Source organism: Falco punctatus (assembly GCF_963210335.1).
Source record: "Falco punctatus genome assembly, chromosome: 18".
Lineage (NCBI taxonomy): Eukaryota > Metazoa > Chordata > Aves > Falconiformes > Falconidae > Falco > Falco punctatus.
This window is the reverse complement of record NC_137598.1, coordinates 1,492,837-1,511,559: the sequence shown is the minus strand read 5'-3', so window position 1 is coordinate 1,511,559 and position 18,723 is coordinate 1,492,837. Positions and strand designations below refer to the sequence as shown.

At 64.2% G+C, this 18,723-nt stretch overlaps 4 protein-coding genes across 8 annotated transcripts; 1 reads left to right on the top strand and 3 right to left on the bottom strand.

Moving 5' to 3' along the window:
- Positions 1 to 2,274: 2,274 nt before the first annotated feature.
- S100A16 (S100 calcium binding protein A16) lies at positions 2,275 to 4,096 on the bottom strand. 2 transcript variants are annotated; one of them, XM_080368648.1, is made up of 3 exons: positions 3,963 to 4,096; positions 3,172 to 3,343; positions 2,275 to 3,053 (listed from the first exon to the last, which is right to left on the bottom strand). In XM_080368648.1, the coding sequence occupies exons 2-3, from the start codon at positions 3,325 to 3,327 to the stop codon at positions 2,889 to 2,891; spliced, it is 321 nt and encodes a 106-aa protein (XP_080224774.1). In that variant the 5' UTR covers positions 3,328 to 3,343; positions 3,963 to 4,096; the 3' UTR covers positions 2,275 to 2,888. The 2 variants fall into 2 exon arrangements, with proteins under 2 accessions (XP_080224774.1, XP_080224775.1); XM_080368649.1 differs by having other exon boundaries at positions 3,967 to 4,069.
- Positions 4,097 to 8,614: 4,518 nt separating this feature from the next.
- LOC308055039 (protein S100-A14-like) lies at positions 8,615 to 12,181 on the bottom strand. Of its 2 annotated transcripts, XM_080368614.1 has the most exons (4): positions 11,556 to 12,181; positions 11,193 to 11,301; positions 9,628 to 9,774; positions 8,615 to 9,520 (listed from the first exon to the last, which is right to left on the bottom strand). In XM_080368614.1, exons 2-4 carry the CDS (start codon positions 11,223 to 11,225, stop codon positions 9,401 to 9,403), a joined length of 300 nt encoding a protein of 99 aa, XP_080224740.1. In that variant the 5' UTR covers positions 11,226 to 11,301; positions 11,556 to 12,181; the 3' UTR covers positions 8,615 to 9,400. The 2 variants fall into 2 exon arrangements, with proteins under 2 accessions (XP_080224740.1, XP_080224739.1); XM_080368613.1 differs by having other exon boundaries at positions 8,616 to 9,520; positions 11,193 to 12,181.
- A 133-nt stretch (positions 12,182 to 12,314) lies between these two features.
- On the bottom strand, positions 12,315 to 13,460 carry S100A13 (S100 calcium binding protein A13). Of its 2 annotated transcripts, none has more exons than XM_080368664.1 (3): positions 13,308 to 13,460; positions 12,699 to 12,879; positions 12,315 to 12,504 (listed from the first exon to the last, which is right to left on the bottom strand). In XM_080368664.1, the coding sequence occupies exons 2-3, from the start codon at positions 12,849 to 12,851 to the stop codon at positions 12,370 to 12,372; spliced, it is 288 nt and encodes a 95-aa protein (XP_080224790.1). In that variant the 5' UTR covers positions 12,852 to 12,879; positions 13,308 to 13,460; the 3' UTR covers positions 12,315 to 12,369. The 2 variants fall into 2 exon arrangements, with proteins under 2 accessions (XP_080224790.1, XP_080224789.1); XM_080368663.1 differs by having other exon boundaries at positions 12,699 to 12,894; positions 13,308 to 13,455.
- Positions 13,461 to 15,920: 2,460 nt separating this feature from the next.
- On the top strand, positions 15,921 to 18,463 carry S100A1 (S100 calcium binding protein A1). Of its 2 annotated transcripts, none has more exons than XM_080368601.1 (3): positions 15,921 to 16,039; positions 17,896 to 18,044; positions 18,167 to 18,463. In XM_080368601.1, the coding sequence occupies exons 2-3, from the start codon at positions 17,904 to 17,906 to the stop codon at positions 18,308 to 18,310; spliced, it is 285 nt and encodes a 94-aa protein (XP_080224727.1). In that variant the 5' UTR covers positions 15,921 to 16,039; positions 17,896 to 17,903; the 3' UTR covers positions 18,311 to 18,463. The 2 variants fall into 2 exon arrangements, with proteins under 2 accessions (XP_080224727.1, XP_080224728.1); XM_080368602.1 differs by lacking the exon at positions 15,921 to 16,039 and adding an exon at positions 17,501 to 17,610.
- Positions 18,464 to 18,723: the final 260 nt, after the last annotated feature.

Genomic DNA, 18,723 nt, shown 5'->3' with positions numbered 1-18,723 from the left:
ACCCAGGAGCTGTGCTCATCCAGCTGTTCCTGGCACAGAACATCAGCAGGGTCAAGGACGGCACTCGCTGGCCACGGCACAGGTAGGCATCAACCGCAGTGGGTGTTCGGCAGAGGGGGGGAACCTGTTTCAGGGAGGAGCGAGCCCTACCCCAAGCCCCACACCTTCCCCAGCAGTGGGGAGAGACATGATGGCGCTCGTGGGGCTCAGTCCCAGTGTCCCCATGCTCACCCCCATGAAGCTGGGCAGCTCCTTTAGCTCGCCCTTGCTCAGCTGGTGCTTGTACCCCTCCTTCCCCGAGCGCTTGTGGAAGGTGGCAGCGTTGGAGGCCAGGGCTTGCTCCAGGGTGGTGGCCATCCTGGCAGGAGGCTGCCCCCAGGGGAGGGTACCTGGCTTTTCCCTGCAAACCCCCAGCTATGGTGGCATTACCACCCATCCGCAAAAGCCCATCTAGTTTGGAGGAGGGAGCCAAGGTAAACCCTCGTCTGGTGAAACCCAAGGTGGCCTGGCCTCGAGCATCTCGAAGCCAGCCAGCCTTTCTGCCTCTGGTGGTTGCAGAGGAAATGTGTCTTCCTTCTCCCAGGGACCTGGCATCCAAAGAGGATGATGGGGGGAACACATATTCAGGCCTTTTCTGAAATCTTGCAAATCTCGCGGCACACGGGACCTCAAGGCTGGTGCACCACCAGGGCTGAGCTAACAGCTGGTGTGCAGTGCCCGGAGCTGATCCCACCGGGGGCACCAGGACCAGAGCATGGCTTTGAGCTCCCTGAATTGGGGCCAGCTGCGGAGCCTGGCAGCCCCATCCCTGTTGCACACCCCCCACAGCGTCCCCCTCCCTGCCCGCCGTATGGTGCCATGCAAAGTGCCCCAGGGCTTTCCAGGAGGAGCACCCAGGGGTGCAGCTGCCGAGCGCATGAGCACACAAACCACCCCCTGCCCACGCGGATGCCCGTGCAACACTCTCTCCAATGCACCAGTCCCCTGGACACTGGCACACTGCAGCAGCCCCTCCTGTGCCCCCCAGGTTCCTCATGCACCCACGTTTGCTCCCAGCACCTCCAGGGTGGGAAATAATGTGACGAGCACAGGGGGGGCAACTGCTCACAGCACCAGCCCCGATGCCCGCGTCCTGTGGGGAAGTGTGTGATGGGGAGGGGTTTATCCTGGATTGTTTCCATGTGCTGCTGGCTGATCTGCGTCTAGAGATAAGAGGTTGGGGGTGGGTTGCCCCTCACCCTGAGGATCCCTCCTGGTTCCCATCACTGGGATCCCATGTGAGCAGCTGGGCGCAGTGCCCAGCCGAGCCCTACTCACCCCATAAGAAGTGGTGTGAGTCACGAGCCCTGCCCCCACCGGAGAGGGATTCCTCCATCGTGACTCAACCGCAGCCCTGCCCGGCTGCTCTGCTGCTCCATCTCCCATGTGGGCACCCCCAGTTCTCCCGGGACCCCTGGCACTGCAGGGCAGGGGAAAGTGGGCTGCATGGGCAGGGGGACAGGCAGGAGACAGTGATGCTCCTGCATCGGGGAGGGGAGCACCAGGGTCAGCGAGGGGGGCTGGCTGGAAGGGGATGGGGGGTCCCGGCTCCAAGGTGCAGACATACCCCTGCTGTGGGAGAGGGGGTCGCGGGGGGCCACCGCCATGCTCAGAGGCTCAGGACCAAGTCCCCTCCCAGTGGAAAATCCCCAGCAGGCGCCAGGGCTGCCGGCTTGGGCTGCTGCCAGCACCATGGGCGTCACAGGGCGCCATGAGCCAGGCTGCAGCTTGCTCCTCGCCGAGCACTGCCGGCCCGGGGTGTCCCAGCATGAGGGGGGGCACGGAGCTTTTCCCCATCCTCATCCTCGATGGGGGTCATGCAATGTGCCAAGGTGCAGCAAAGGAATTGGGGTCCCCCGAAACACCCCAAGGTTAGGACGGCCATGCCCTTGTGGTGCACAGATGTGGGACTGTGGTTCCAGGCTGCTCAGGACCCTGCACGGGGATGTGGAGAGGGTCCCCCATGACATGTGGCCACAACATCCCCACCCTGTGCCTCAGGCAGCAGCTTGGGGTGCTGTGGGGCCAGTGGGGTGCTGGGAGGCCACAGTGTCTGCTGACACCTCGTGGTGACTTGATCAGCCCCAGGGAACACATCCCTGCAAGGCTGGGCATGTCGTGACTGCGTGGGTGATGGGGGACAGGGCAGACACCCCCCCTCTTGGCCCCCCACATCCCCTCGGTGCAGGCATGCTGCAGGGCAGCCCCCCGGGAAGGCAGAGCCTCAGCATCACCCACTGCTCCTCCAAACTTTATTGCTGCAATAAATAACCACGGACGGGACCGTGCCACTCCCTGAGCCCGAAGGACCAGAGCCACCAGGCAGTGCAGGCAGGTAAACCCTTCACCAGCTCGGGCAGAGGGAAAGGCACCCTTTCCCCAAAAAGACCCCCGACATGAAGGGGAGCTCCAAGGGGAAAGGGGGTCCCGGTCGTGATGGGGTTTCTGCCAGCGGGGCTGTGTCCCAGAGGTCTGAGAACAGACAGAACTCATTTCCTAGATGAGGGGAAGCCTGTCCCTTTGCTTCTTGCCCAGCAGCCTGGCAAGGACAGGGCTTGCAGGAGAGAGTGAGGGCAGGGATGGCATGGTGTGGGGCAAGGAGGAACCCCCTGAGGCTGTGATGGCCTCGCACCCCCCAGCTCCCACCCACAGGGTCGTCCCGCCCCGATGGCACCCTGGCATGGCTCGGTCGGCAAAGCCGTGGGAGACCAGGGTGTCCCGGGGCAAGGGGGGGCTCAGGGTGGGTGTAAATCAGTGTGGCAGCAGGAGAGGCGAGAAGCGGGGAGCCATGGAGAAGCAGGGGCTGAGCCTGGGGTGCTGAGCCCCAGGGAGGGTCCGGATGCCGCCGGCTACTTGGTGTGCTTGATACTCTGCTCCTGCTGGCGGATGATTTGGGCGATGGGGCTGGCGATGCCGCCTATCAAGGTCCAGTACTCCTCGAAGCTGATGCGCCCGTCTTTGTTCTCGTCCAGGTCGCAGATAAGCTTGTCAGCCGCTCGGCGGTTCCCGGTGTCCTGGGGGAGAGAGTGGAGCTGTTCACGCTGAGGCAGTGGGGAAAGCAGGATGCAGGGTGGGGGGGACCCATGCGGGTACGAGGAGCCAGTCCCCCGGCCCCGCGCGCCCCAGCCTCACCGTCAGCATGTGGTTGAGCTCACAGCTCAGCATCTTGCGGAAATCCTTCTTGCTGATGCGCCGCGGCTTCTTGCAGCAGCAGCGACGGCTGGAGTACTTGTCAAAGTTGTTCACCAGCACCTGGACGGCCCATTCCAGCTCTGTGCATTCTGCCATCGCTGCCTGAGGTCACCTGCGGGGATGGGGGTCAGGGATGGGGGCCATGGGACCCTCCACATGCCCATGCCGGAGGACAGGGGGTAGAAGGGCAGGCGGCATGTCGCCAGATCTCACAGTGCCATCACTCAGTGCGTGCACGACGGTCTCTGACGCCACCAGCCCTGGGACCACCACAAGCCCCCGGGCAGCCACAAAGCAGCCCCCATGGAAAGGCAAAAAGCCAGCAGTGCCGATGTGTGGAGTGCTTGTCTCCCCACATGGCTGCTCATACAGGCTCACCCCAAAAATCCTCCATGTCATCTGCCCCGGCGCAGCACCCGCCCCATGCCAGCCACCCCACCTGCCCCCCCAGGGCGGTGGCCTTGGCGCGTGGGACGAGTTGGCAATTATGGCGCTGGGGCCGCGGGGCTCTGCAGTGCCAGGGCCGCGGCTGCTGGTTCCCAGGGCTCATTAGGGAGGAATGGGGCTGGGAGCTGCGCGGCGGCGGCGGCGGGACAAGGGCAGGAATTACCGGCCAGCCCTCCTCTTGCTTCACGGCTCCAACAACACCCTGGCGGGGCAGGTCTGAACCTGCCCAAGCCCCCCGCAAACCCAGCCAAGGGCGTCCCCCATGCCCCAGGGTCCAATCTTGCCTGCCTGCTTGATGCCTGGGGTCGCCCCCTTCTCTCCGTGGTCCCCAGGCTGCCCCAAGCCAGGAAGCTCCTTCCTATGGATGGACCCAACAGGATGGTCCCCGTCACAGCGTCTGGCGTCCGCATCCCAGGCAGGATGCAGAAGGCAGGGACGGAAACCATGTCACTTTGTTCGGCCTTGACTCTTTCCTGCCCCGTCGGTGGCCCGGAGTGGGGTGAGCTGGGGAGCGTTGCTCCCCGTCATTTCACTGGAGCCACACTGATTTACACCAACCCAGGGTACAATGCCGACCGTCACGGCAGCAGTGGCTGCACAGGGCTGGGAGGCAGCCACCAGACCGGCCAGCGTGAAGTCCAGAGGGGTGGCCCAGCACTGTCCCCCACTCTGGGGACATCATCCAGGAGGGTGTCTGCAGCTTGGCTGCTCCCCAGGAGCAGGCAGGACCTGCCCGCTGCCCCAAAACTAGCTCACATCTCCTCTCTCTTTGTACTGATCCTCCCCAATTCATCCCCAGGGCCGAGGACATCGGGACATCAGGGTGGTGACAAGAGACGCGAGGCTCAGCCCTGGGCTCACCGCACTCTCGTGTTCATCCCTGCGTGCCTCGGCATGGCTGGGTGCCCTCTGAGCCATCTTTGTCCCCACTGGAGCCTTTGCTGTGCCGCAGCCCAGGCCCACACCGTCCCAGGACCGGGACCATCCCCCGTTTGTAGGGTGCTGGGCACCAGCGTGGCTTTTGAACAGTCCCACTGCTGTGCCTGGCACAGCCCCGCGAGAGCTGCTCACCAGAGACCTCCAGCTCCAGCCCTTCCTCATGCCAAGCCATTAATTGCCAACAAAAGGTAATCAACAGCACTCAGAAAAAAGCACCTGCTGCACACCCACCCCCTGCACCCGCTGGGGTCCCCACAGGCAGACCCCACGCCAGTGCCACCGGCCCCCGCCACCAGCACCCAGCCCATTCTCAGGGCATCATGGCTGCTCCTTCACCGCTGACGCATGGCACCAGCCCATCTGCCGCAGCGCAGCCCGCGTGGCCCCGCCACTGCCTGCACCCTGGCCCCACCACGTGCCCCCGGGACCAGCCTGGGGCACGGGGACGCTGTCACCACAGTGGGATGCAGGGGTGCCGGCATGGCTGCAGCAGGACTGGGCACCTGGTGGGTGGGATGGGCAGGACGGGGCTCACTGGCTGCTCCGCTTCTGCCACTGCTGTCCCACCTCTTCTCTCCCCTGCCCCTCTTCTTCCTCGCGCACTCACCAGCACCAGTGCCCGGAGCCAGGACCCACAGCCAGGCACAGCCCCAGCGCTCCCTGCCCATGGCGCCAGCATTGCCGTGCACAAAGCACGGGGGAAATGCCCTTTTTCCAGAGGCAACCCCTTGTGCCGGGCTCTCCATAGGCACCAGAGGCCGATGGATGCTACCAAGCCCTGTGCCAGACCACCCGCCCCCTGGCCCGGCTCCCCCCGGTGCTCCCCCCTCATTCAGCAGGTCCCCTCCACCCCGGCTCCACGCACGCGGTGCTGCCAAAGGGCTCAGGGGATTTCCACCGCCCAACCTGCAGCAGCACGTTCCAGGGCTGCTCCTGGTTAAATATCCACCCGAAGGGTCCCGATGCCAGCTTGCCCGTCCCCAGCTCAGAGCCTCACCTGGCTCCGTCGGGGGGTCCCGCTGCGTCCGTCTGTAACCGATTTGGCAGCACGGGCAGTGGAAGCTGATTACACCCGCTCTCTCCTCACCTTGCACCCATACCGCTGGGTCCAGCCGGGCTTTTAAAGAGGATCCCACCCCTCCCTGACGTTCCCAGGGCGTTCCCAGACTGGGACTTACCTGGGAAATGGCTCCCTGCGATTGCAACACCTGGACAGGTTGGTGCGAGCAGGGACCCGCGGTGGGCTCCAGCTCCCTCCCAGGGGCTGCTCTCTGCATGGCTGTGGGGTGACGGCAGGAGTTTGGGGGCCACCTCAAAAGACCCCACTATTGGGGAGGGGTGGTGGGCTCCCAGCGGCGGTGGTTTACCAGGCAGGATGTAACTCCAGCCTGGTCCCAGGGTTTACAAACGTGCCGCCATCCAGCCGTGCACCAGCAGAAAGCCTGGCTCCTCCATCCCGAGGTGCATGCCCCCCCCCCACCCTGCTCTGAACTGCCCCACGCACGCACCGCCAGCGAGGCTGGCCAGTTGAGTCTGGTGTGGCACAGGATCTGGCCACCAAGGTGGGGGGTATCATTTATTTGAACTTAAACCACTTGTTCTCAAGGGTAAAAGGGGCTGGTGTGCACTGCTGGGCCCTGGAAGCACAAGCACCAGCTCCGAGCAGGGCTGTACGCAGCGCTCAGCCATCTCTAGATGCACCGGGACAGATAAGGCTCTTCTCAGCTGGTAGCTGTGCTTGTAAAGTCACATCCGTAATTAATTGTCCCACTAAATTGTACCCCTGCATGTCTACCAGAGCAATGGCGCAGCGATTTGATGCCAAGATTAGATGTGGGCATTATGGGGAGCTGCATATTTAAGGATGCAAAGTAGGTGGTGATATATTACAGGCAGGAGCCACCTGCTCAGAGGACCTTTGCAACTCTCGTCCCGGAAAAAACGATGTGTGTCATACCAGCTCTCCACTGGCTTCTTCCTAATCTCAGTTGGGAGGAAGCAAACCCGTTCTCGGCCGAGGTGCTCTGGTGTCATTGATGCAACATCCCAGGAGGGTGGGAATCCCTCCCCGACCCTGCAGGCAAACAGCTCACCTCTGAATCATGGGTTTTCATTACTCTCCTGTGCCTGGCAGATGTCACAACCGCATCCAGGCCCTTATTTTTACAAGGCATCCAGGGCGTGTGCATGTGTTCAGAGCAGCCACGTACCATCCAAACCCATCACAAGACAGTTCCCAGCCATTTTGATCGCCCCGATGGTCTCTCTCCTGGTCGCCACCAGCTCTGGGTCTGAAGGGTCAGGAGCAGTTTGACTTCTGGTGGACAAGCTCTGCCCCATGGGACCCTCTGCAGAAGGGGGACACTGAGCCCCAGCTCTGGGGGTCTTTGGTGACCATGTGGTGGATACCCTGGAGCCACCGCTCCCACACACAGCAGCCACCCTGGCACGGGCAAATGCATTTCTCGTCGTTTCCACCACCACGGTGCTGTGCCCGCGTGATCAGCACTGACTCACCGAGGGGCACCGACCACCCTGTCGGTGATACTCTGACGGGATGTCGGTGACAGGCTGAGCTGTTCCTACCATCTCCGAGGACTTCCCAGAAACAACAGGTACTTACCGAGGATGGCTCACGCCACAGGAATTGCCATCCTCCTGACAGCACACCATCACTCTGGGGATCCAGTCACCAAACCAGAAATAGGACCCAGGAGTCCCCACTCCCACGGCACATTCCCAGCCCAGCGTTGGGAAGAGGATCCAGGAGCCCCGGCTCCCCTTTCCCCCCCATCACCCCAACCATTTGACACATTTCCTGTCTCTAATTAAATGCACACCACACCTTTCTGCCTAATTTCCATGTATTTATTTCCAAGGCAGGAACAATAGTCATTCTCGTTGTGAAATCCACCCCAAGGTGAGAGGAGACAGAGGGTGGCCTGTGGCCGAGCCGCGGTGTCGGTGCTGCCGTGCCGGCTGCCAGCCCGGGAGGACCTGCCACCCTGGCCCAGCCTCGGATTTTATCATCTTTCTCTGGGGTTTGGTTCAGTTTTGGTTTGTTCATTTTATTATTTTTTTTCTTTCTTTCTCCACAGCACAGAGCCCAGCAAGGTGATGCAGGTGCTGCTGAGGTGCCCGCATCTTCTGCCTTTTTGGGGTCCCCATCCCCATCGCACCTCCAGGGATGCCCACGGGCACCTCAGGGACACAGAGCTCAGCAGGAAGGGTCCCGCGATGGCAGCAGAACGGGGGGATAACCGGGCTCAGCAGGTGCCCTGCACCCTCTCAAGGCCATTTATTCACCCTCCATGCACTTGGTGCCTGAGCTGATTGCTTCATCCCAGTGAGCCACCGCTTTGTGGCATTTACTGTTTTCTAATTTGCTGTAATTACACAGAAATCCCATGCTCTCCTGGCACAGGTGGGAGCTCGCTGCTGGTTTCACAGCTCTTGGGTCTTTCTGAGCCCAGGACTTCGGGGTCTCCCCCGAGCTCCCTCCATCCCAGCACAGAGCCAAATGCCCAAAGCCCCCAGGGTACCCGCTCCGGAGACGTGGCCCTGGCTCTGCTTGTGGGGTCCCTGCAATGGGGACCCCAGGGCAGGAACCACCCCAGGAATGGGGCATGTGCGGAGGCCCATGCACACCCTCGGTGCCACGCACACCCAGAGCACCGTGCACACCTGCAGTGCCCACACACCCCCACGGTGCCACACGCACCCCCAGCACCATGGCCACCGCAGCACCGCGCACACCCACACTGCTCATGCACGCCCACAAGACCGTGCACACCCGCAGCATCCTGTGCATATCTGCAGCATCCCTTGCACACCCACAGCATCCCTTGCACCTGCACACTCCGGACTGAGGCCAGCAGGGCTGTGCAACCCAGCAGCAAGCAATGCTCAGAGCCACAGTAGCTGCAGCCCTGTCCCTCCTTGCCCCTGCTTTCCCTCTCCCACAAAGGACAAATGAGGTCACCCCATCCTGATTTTTTTTTCCAGTGTTTTCCTTTATTAATTTATACAAAAATGGTTGCAAGTGACGCAAGCTGATAACAACCCGCCACCATCCCAGCCCCGAGCCCAGCCGCCAGCCAGGGGCCAGCATCCCTGGAGAGGGGCAGGTGGGGGAGCACCATGCAGGTGGCACCCCGAAACCTGGGCAGGCGCAGGGCACCACAGTCCCTGCACCGGAGGCAGAGCAGGGAATACACCCAGGCCATGCGCGGCAGTGTTGATACCGGCCTGGAGCCCGGGATGGCCCCCGAGGTGCTCGAAGGCAGAACTGTGGCAAAGGGGCTCCCGTCGGGTGGCAGGGCACAGGGCCGGGGGGACGAGCCTGCACATCCAAGGGATCTGGGGGGAAAGGAGCCAAGTCCCTCTCACTGCGATGCTCCGGGGCTGGGGGACCTGCAACTGGAGGGTTTTCAGGGCCGGAGGTGGGACAACTCTGGGGGCAAAGTCTCTGGAGCAAAGGACGGAGAAAGGCAGCTCCAGAGCCAGAGCCAGGAACCCCCTTGCCACCTCCCTCCCGCCGCGGCACGGGCCAGAGCTGGGGATGGGAAGGGAGGTTTCCTGACGGGAAGGAGAGTCGAGAGAGGGCAGGGATGGAGCCGGGGAGGGGGATCCCTCTGCCCTGGCTGGGGACGCGGGGAGGAGACGAGCCCCCTCAGGGGCAACGCTGCATTTTCCCAGGCGCATCCCACCGGGACCAGCAGCCTCTCACGTTTCTCGGTGCAGAGCCTGAGGCCTCGGGCGCCTTCCCGTCTCCCACCACCCTCTACTTCCTCCGGCAGCCCTTGGCTGCGTCCCCCATCATGTCCCAGTACTCTCCGAACTCCAGCTTGGCTTCGTCAGGGTCTCCCATGCATTCGATCTTCTCATCCAGTGGTCCAACGCACTGCAGCAGGGGTGGAAAAAAGCATCGGGGTGATGGGGCGGCAAGGTCCCGCAGGCAGCCCGTGCCCACCCCAGCTCCCCCTGCCCATCCCCGGGCTCTGCCCTCACCTTCCCCAGGTGGGGCAGCTTCTGTACCACCAGCTCCTGCATCTCGTTAGGCGTCAGATACTCTTTCTGCCCCTTCACTGCATAGCAGTGGAACTGGTTGATGACGGTCTCGATGGCCCGCTCCACGTCGGTGAGCTCCTGGCAGTCCTGCACGGGGAAGAGAGGATGAGCGCCGGTGGGACACCTCGCCGGGTGGATGGGACATCCCCCGGATGGCGAGGACAAGCCCCCGAGTAGATGGGACACTCCCCGAGCAGCTGTGCCAGCGCTCTCTGCAGATGCTCAACCCCTCTGCAATGATGTGATAAACCTCCTTATCAACACGACAGCCCTCTGTGCCAACGTGAGACCCCCTGTGCCGATGTGAGACCCCCTGTGCTGATGTGAGACCCTCTGCACAGATGTGGCACCTCACTGCGCAGGTGTGAGACCCCCTCTACAGATGTCAGACCCCGCTGTACAGATGCGAGACACACCCCCCGTACAGATGCAAGACCACTCCACACAGACATGACACCACGCCATGCAGATGTAAGACTCCACCATCCAGATGTTGCATCCAACCCACTGCCCAGATGTTGCATCCCTCCATACAGGCTCTGCCTAGCTGCAGTACCCCCTGTAGCTGCCATACCCCTCCACCTCGAGGTGACACCTCTCCCCACAGACGTGTCACCCCCCGTCTCTGCTTGCCCGGACTTCTCCCTGCCCGGGGCCAGTGAAGCTCAGCCACCCCGGCGTCTCCAGGCACTACACCCACGGCGCGCGGGGGCCGCCGCGGCCGTCCAGACTGGTTCTTCCTCTCCTTTGCACAAGCGGTGGATGGCGGCATGAGTCAGTGCCCAGGACGACTCGGGCGCCCGCCAGGATGGGGCTTGGCGGTGACAGAAGCCCCTCTCCCTCCCCATCGGGGCTGCAGACCCCTTCCCCCAGCTGGGTGGGGGGCAGAGACCAGCCTGACCCACACGCCTGGCTCCCCGGCCACTCGGGCTAATTAGCCAAAGCTGCATTTGAAGGGAAACGATGGTGAATCACTCAGCATCTGTGGTTTCCCCTTGAAACACTACTAAACCACATCAGGCGATGCCCATTAGGAAGAACCCAGCAATCTTCAGAGCCTCAGCCCAGTGCCCTGGCTCGGCTGGCCGGGGCCAAATCCTCCACAGGTGTAAAGGGGAGTGGGCTGGGCACCTCCCATTTGAAAGCTGAGGAAAATAGAAGCCTTCCTGCTGTTGGCATCCTTGGAGAGGTTGCAAGGAGCGAATGCAGCTCCCAAAGGTGAGTCCACGGGAGCTGGAGAAAGCTGCCCAGTTCCCTGAGCTTTCAAGCGGCTCCAAGCCTGCAGCACCAGGTCCCCTTGCCCAGCGCCGGGGCAGTGTTGCCAAACCCTGAAACACCCCCCCAGCTCCTCTGCTGGAGTCTGGGCTGGCCCAGCTGCGCTGCTCTGAGTCACCCCGTGCCCCAGGGCTGTGCTCTGAGGGATGGGGCCGGGGGGGGGTCACCCCTGTGCCCCGCACCACGCCGGGGGTCCCGGCCCTCCCAGTGCCGCAGCGTCGCTCATGCACCTTGCGCTTCTTGCGGCAGTTGCACTGGCCCATGCTGGTCCTCGCGGCGTCTGTAGGTCCTTGGTGGCTGAGGCTGGGGGGCTGTCTTCTCCGGTGGGGTCTGGAGGAGCTGGCGGGGAAGAAAGCCAGGCTCAGCTCTCGGCTTGGGGGGAGTTTCCCCTCCTTAAGCACCGGGACTGAGCGCAGGGTGAGGAAGAAGCCCCAGGATGCGGTGAGCTGCTGGGACATGTCCCAGCAGCAGGAGCGTCCCTGCCTCAGCAGCAAGTCGTGGCAGAGCCAAGCGTGGGAGCAGGGGTGGTGCGGAGGGGCGGTGGGACCCCTGGGCACAGACCCCCATCCCGTGGTGGCAGATGGGCCACTTACCTGCTCCACGGGCTCTCCTGGATCTGCGCGGGCTGTGGCACGCCGGGGTTTTATACCACGGGGAGGTGTGAGTGGGAGCTCCCTGCGCGCCGCCAGCTGCGGTGTGGTGCAAGGCGTCTCATTTCGGAGCCTGGCCCAGGGCCAGCGTGGGGCTGGGAAACGCCTCCTTCCCGGCCACAGTGATGGTTCCCCATCCAGCCCGGCCCGGCACAGCCACCCAGCACCGTGTGGGAACGGGCACCGGGCACCGGCTGGCTCAGGGATGGGTCATCCCATGGTGGGGATCTCACCATTTCCCAACAACGCCAGGATGTGAGAGCAAAATGCGGGGAATGGGAGCTTGGTTAGGGGTGCTGTGCCAGTGGATGCATGTCCCCTGTGCCACCAGGACCCCAGGGACAATAGGCATTGATGCTACAGAGGTGGTGGCCGCTGCGGCATCGGTGCTGGAGGTGCTCCTGAGCCCCACCCCAGTCCTAGCCACATCTTTGCCATCCACTGGGGTTCCACTAAACCCCACAGCCCAGCAGGAAGGTGTTTGTGGGGCGCAGGGTGGCACCCTGCACGCCAGACCAGCACAAGGGCCATTTGGGAATGACCCCATCCGTCGCAGGTTCCCCGCAGAAGCCACCCCAGTGCAGAGTGAGCCCCAAGCCACCACTCGTGTTGGGCTGGTCCCCGGGCACAGACGCAGGCAGGGGAGGAGGTGGGCTGGCCAAATCAGGAGCCCCCCGCTAAGAACAGCAGCGATGCTCAGGCTCAGGGAAACCTCTTTTATTAGCTCCGCAGCAGCTGAGCGTCCCCACCGGCCCCGTCACTTCTTCCCCGCTTTCTCCCTCCGCATGGCCTTTGCCAGCTCCCCAATCAGCCGCCAGTACTCGCCAAATTTCAGCTCCTCATCATTGTTCACATCCAGCTCGCTCATCTTCTCCTCCAGGGAGGGGACGTCCTGTGGGGAGGACGAGGGGAGGCTCGGCTGCATCCCGGTCCCCAGCGAACAGGATGGGGATGGGGGAGCAGGGGCTGCTGCTCGCTCTTGCTTGCAAGTCTCAGGGTACCGGGAGCAGCCCCCCAGCTTGGGAGGACCCAGAAGGACCCAGCTGCCCCCCCCAGCCACCCCACACATGCAGCCCCTTGCCTCACCTTCATCAGGTTGGGCAGCTGGAGCTGGACCAACTCCTTGAACTCGTTGACTGTCAGCGTGCCCTTCTTGCCCTCCTTCCCCGCGTAGGTGAAAAAGATGGTGACAATCTTCTCAATGGCCATCTCCAGCTCGGTCAGCTCGCCCGTGGCCATGATGCCAGGGCACGGCAGTGGCCCAGGGCTGCAGGGAGAGGAGCTGAGAGGGGGATTGAGGCAGAGGGGTGTCCCAGGGAGGTGATGCCTGGGGTGCGTCAAGGGGCACCTTCCCCAGCCCAAAGTGCAGCGAGTCTGAAAGGTCTCAGCTCAGCTCTGCAGGGCTGAGAGGGGCTGGGGGCCGCCCCCCTGCCCGGCTGCTCCCCAGGCACCCATCGCTTTGGCTAGGTCCCCATCCCCCGCAGCTGGCACAGGGTGGGGGAGCAGAGCCATTCGGTGATGCCGCTGCCATCCGGCACAGTGTGGCACGCACACCACAGAGACAAGCAGATGGGGGGACGTCAGGAAAGGGATGGGGGTACGGCAGGGATCCCCAGCACCACTGTCGTTCTGTGAGCGCTGCAGACACAGTGGCCAGGATGGAGACAGCGCTGCAGGCAGCGACTGCTTACTTACCCCCCTCGCCTGCGGCAGGGATCTGCAGGTTGCGGCCCCCCGGGAGGTTTTATACCCTGCGCGGCAGGAGGGGAGAGCGCAGCACTTTGTCCCCCTTGCCACGGTGTTGGATTTCCTGTTGCAGCCGGACGGACGCACAAACACCGCCCGGGCACGGAAACGTCCTCCTCTTCTCCCTCCCCATGCGGGCAGCGGACCAAATGCAGCGCTCAGCCCTGCTGGTGTGAACCTGTCCCGGTCTCCGTGGGACCGCCTGGGTGCTGCTGCCGTGGGGATGCGTTGGTGGGGAGCAGGATGGGACCACGGGGCAGAGGGGAGGGATGCAGGAGGACAGAAGGGGTTTGCTCCGGCACCCGTTGGGCTGGAGCATCCCACGGGGCTCAAGCATCACCCAGACCTTTCCGGGGATGCTGGGTGGGTCTCACCCACAAGTGCAGCCGTGCAGGGCTGGGGTTGCAGGGGGGGTGAGGACGTGGACCCCAGCACCCCGCTCACGTCCCACCATGCCCCGACATGGTGGCTGGTCCCAGCCCACAACCCAGCAGCCCCGTGGTCCCCAGGCCGGGCTCAACCCGCACAGAGTGAGAGTTGTGACTCAGCCACCCGCTGACATCATCCCTATTAATAGTGGGCTTTGTAAAAATTAATTAATCCAAATTAATTAGGGGGTTGGAACCGCCCGAGCGTTCCCCTTTAATCATTGTGTATTTATAACATGGCAGCCTTGGCAGGTTTCCACCTGGGAGACGGAGCAGCTCTGCACCGCAGCATCGCCGTTCCCACGGGGTCCCCGAGCCACGTCCCCCACCCTGGCACCAGACAGACCCTACGTGGCCCCATGCCACAGCCCCGGGGCAAGATGGTGGGGACAGTGCAGGTGACAGCATGGGATGAGGGTGACATTGGGGACTGTCTCTGCCCGGAGGATGGCAGGGATGTCCCTGACTCCCAGCCAGCCACTCCATCCCCACACGCCGCAGGGGCTGTGTCCCAGCATCCCTGTGGCAGTGTGACACCAGACGTGATGGGGAGTGAGATCAGGGTGAGCAGCCCCCCTGCAAGGACAAGCACATGGCAGTGGGGTCCCAGGGAGCCTGGTACAGCCTTGAAGCCCTCCACCAGCGGTGTTTTGGGGGTGCAGAGCAGGGAGGTCCCTGGTGCAACGCCACTGTCACCAGCCTGGTTCCTGCTGAGTCCTGACACACTCACTCCACCTCTCCACAGGGATGGGGAGGCTCCAGCCAGCACCAGGCAGCCCGGTCCCCACCCCACACCCGTCACACCAGCTCATGGGGGAGGAATTGGCTTCCTGCAGCCCCATCCGGGCCGGCCCCCTCCCCGGGATGACGGGGGGACGGGGACGGGACTTCCGCCGAGCCCCACGTCAGGGGACCAAGATGGTCTCTTGGGAAACCTCTGGGGTGAGTCAGGCTCTGCAAGGACGGGGACAGGTTTGGGGTGAATCACCAGTCCTGAGAGCCAGGCGGATCCATGACTCGCCGCCCCTGGAATTCGGGGTGATGGGACGGGGTAAAGAGGCAACAGGCGCTGCAGCAGCCTCACGACAGGATGCAGCCAAATCAGAGGTGGCAGGAGAAACGGCAACTCCCGGTTGAGCCCCAGATCCCCACTCGGGGCCATCCCCATGGGCAGGGGGTGGGGACCCAGCCTTGGGGACCCACCGCTCCTGGGAGGGGGCAGAGCATCGCAGGACCCCACGTGCTGAGGCGAGAGCTTGGGATGCAGGTGCATCCCCCGCCCCACACCCGCCACACCCCATGTCCTGGTGTTGTCCCCTACCTGTCTTGTCTGGGGACCCCAACCAGGGACGGTCACCGTGCCCTCTGCAGGTGCCACCTCACCGCACCTATCGGGGCTCCTTGGAGGGGAGCGTGGTTATCTGAGGCTGCAAAACTGGGCGCCCGGTGCCATCGCAATGCCGCCGGCCCTGGCACCGCAGGCGCCCGGTGGCTCTCCCCGTTCCAAACCCCAGGGATGGAAAAGCCTCTTCCATGTTCCAGCGATGGGATGGAGAGACAAGATTGGCCCAGCCCCGGCACCAGCAACTGGAGCAACTGGTTTAGCTGGGTCAAAGTGGAACATGGGGAGTCGCAGCGGCTGAAACCTGTTCCAAGAAGTGTGTAAACCTCCTGGCATGTCCCTCGCTGCTCCCGGTTTGGTAAGAGCTTGTCCTGAGGATCTGCCAGCGCGGACACGCCGGGCGTGCTCTCCCCACGGCCGGCACCGCAGCAGCACAGAGCCCGGGGCCACCCCCTCCAGTGCCCAGGCCATGTCCCCACCGTGTCAGGGTTTACCCTTGGGCACCCAGCCCAGCTGGTCCCACTGCTCGGGAACCACCTGGACAAATCCTGCTCTCCAGGGAGGTTTGGGGTTTAATAAGAGTGGGGCAGACCCCTCCGAGCACAGCCGGAGCCCTCGGGGAGCTCGGCACAGGAGGCAGTTGGAGGTACCGGCACAGCCGGTGCCTGGGGCATGGTGGCCCCGGCTCCGTGCCCGCTGCCGGGGCTGGGGTTGGGTTATTTTTAAGCTCAGGACCGGGCGGCGATGCCTGTTCCCGTCACGGGCAGCTGCTGCCCGACTGGGCAGGCGACACAGCCCCGGGGGCCAAGCCTTCCCAGAAGGGGCGGCCGGATCCTGCCCGCTGCCGCGCTGCACTGGGGACAGGGGCACAGGGGCTCCGCCGCCGCCAGCCTCCACGCCAACACCGCCATGTGAGTGCCACTGGGGTCCCTCCCCATCTCCCCCTGTCCCCAGGCTCTGGATCTGGCCTCTCTGGGAGCTCACCAGCCCCAGGACCCCCTCCCAGCCCCATACAAAAAACAGGAGCCTGAGCCTCCATCCGGGACCCCCACTTTCATCCTGGACCTCCTCCTCTGTCTGGGACCCCCCACCTCCAGCCAGGGACCCCCTTTGCAGCCACCTCACCTGCCCCAAGTGCAGGACAGGGGTTGGACCCCCAAAGACCCTGCACATCACCCCAACCCCCCCAGTACCCCCCATGCCACCCACCCCAGAGCAGGGCAGTGATGGTGGGGTGGCCACGTGGGGTCAGGGGACCAGGTGACAGAGTGGTTTGGGGGGTCCCCAGTCCAGAGGGGGTGCCATGCAGCCACGGCATTTCCCAACCACAGGGACCAGGAGCGCAGGAGATGGAAACAGAGGGAGCAGGATGTAATTAGCCCCAAATTAGGGCTGGAATCCGGGATAAAGAACCTGGCACCACCCGGCTCTTGCGAAAAGCCAGGACGCTGCGCCGGCAGCTCCCAGCAGCCCCCTTGTAGAGGGGGGACCCAAAAAGGGGGGACGATCGTGCCCACCTGAGTTTGGGGGCTCAGCACCGCTGCTGTTCCCCCAGGGATGCCTGCGCCGGGGATCGGCCCCACGCTGCCCCGATGCGGGGCCGTAACGAGAGCCGCGGCAGGGCCGGGATTATCAGCATCTGCGATGCCAGCTGGGGAATCTGGTTTCTTGGCCCAGCCGTTGCTGGAGCAACCTCCGGGCTGGGATTGTGGGGCTTTTTTAATTTGACAAGAGGCCTTTCTGTGTGCGGGGAGCGGGTGGCCCCGGGGGGCCTGGGCTGAGTCACCCGATAGCCCCCCCCGGCTCCCCCCGGCCCCGGCTGGCTCCCGTTGCAAGGCCAAGGACACCGGATACCCGCGCGTTATCGGCCCGGGGGAGGAGGGCTGGGGACGGATCCGGCACGGCACCGTGGTGCTGACAGATGGGGGATGCCGGCGGGCGCCGAGCGGGTGACGCCGTGGGGTCAGACCCCGGGCATGGCGGTGCCACCGGCGGAGCCAGGGCCCCGGTGGCGGGATCTGCCCCGGGGCTGGTGGGCAGAGCCAGCCGGGGGGTGGCCCAGTGAGGGACCCCACTGCCCACCCCACACGTCCCCATGCCCCTGGCACCCTGCTGCTCCACGGGGCCACAGTGGGGCCAGCCTCAGCCGTGGGGGTGGCAAGAAGGGGCACCTGAGATTTAGTATGGGGAGGGACATGGAGCAGCCCCCCCCCCCCAAAGTGACTCTCCGCATCACTGCCCACCGCCACCCCATAAGCATCGGTGGGGCTGGAAACGTTCCCCCGCATCGTCCCGGGGTGAGCGGGACAGCGGGACGCTGCGTCCTGGCCCCCTCGAAGGTGGCCTGGCGGTGCCAGCCGGGCTGTCCAGCCCCGGTATCGGATCCTCCCGGAGGGAGGGGGCTTGGAGCTTATTTAACGTCCCCGGCTGGCTCAGCCTGGCACACTCGAGCAGCGGGCGGGCGGCGCAGCGGGGAGCTCAGGTGAGCACAGGGCCTGGCCGGGGCACGGGTGCCCTGGGAGGGGGCAGGTGGCCAGGGCCTCCTCCCACAGGAACACCCTTGGACCCAGCCTTGGGGAGCAGCGGGGTGCCCCGAGACCCCCACAGCCCCACTCTGCCCAGCACCAAGCATTCGGAGTGGAGGCCACGGCATGCGATGGTCCCCGGCAGGGGATGGGGCGGGGGGTGGCTGTGATTTGGGGGCTGCCCCTCACGGCAAGGGGGGCTAGCGGCTGCCCCCCATAACGCAGCGGGTGCCTCCCCGCAGCTGGAGCTATGGCGTCACAGCTGGAAGGGGCCATGGAGACGCTCATCAACGTCTTCCACCACTACTCGGGCAAAGAGGGGGACAAGTACAAGCTGAGCAAGAAGGAGCTGAAGGAGCTGCTGCAGAGCGAGCTGGGCTGCTTCCTGGAGGTAGGGACCGGCCATGCTGGGGCCCCGCAGCTGGGGGCTTCCCCTTTCCCCCCATGCCCTGGCGCAGCAGCGTCCCAGCAGGCTGCCAGCCCCAGGGCTCACCCCATCACCCCACCCCACAGACCCAGAAGGACACGGGTGCCGTGGAGAAGATCATGCAGGACCTGGATGAGAACGGCGACGGGGAGGTGGACTTCCAGGAGTACGTGGTCCTGGTGGCCGCCCTCACTGTGGCCTGCAACACCTTCTTCTGGGAGAATGCCTGACCCAGGCCCCTCCCCACCACCGCAGCAGCCAGCCATGGCGTCCCCAAAATGCAGAGCCCCCCACCACCCCCTGCAGCTCACCCTCCACTCCCCAGCACACCGCGGGGGATCCCTCTGGGATCCAGCTCCACAATAAAGGCACCAACCCAGCCAGAGGCGTAGTCAGCTCTTTCCTTTCCAGGGTCGCGGGTTCTGCCCTGTCCCCCCCGGTAGTGCTGCTGGGGATACCAGGGAGCCTTCCCTCTCCCGAGCCACGGGGTCACAGGGAAAAGCCACCTTGGGTCACCCCAAGAGCCTGGGGACATCCCTGTCTCCACCCTGCTCTGGCTCCTCCATCACACCCTGCGCCCCACCCTGCCCCACAGCCCCGCATCAGCCCCGAACCACCGCGGGGCACAGCACAGCCGGGACGG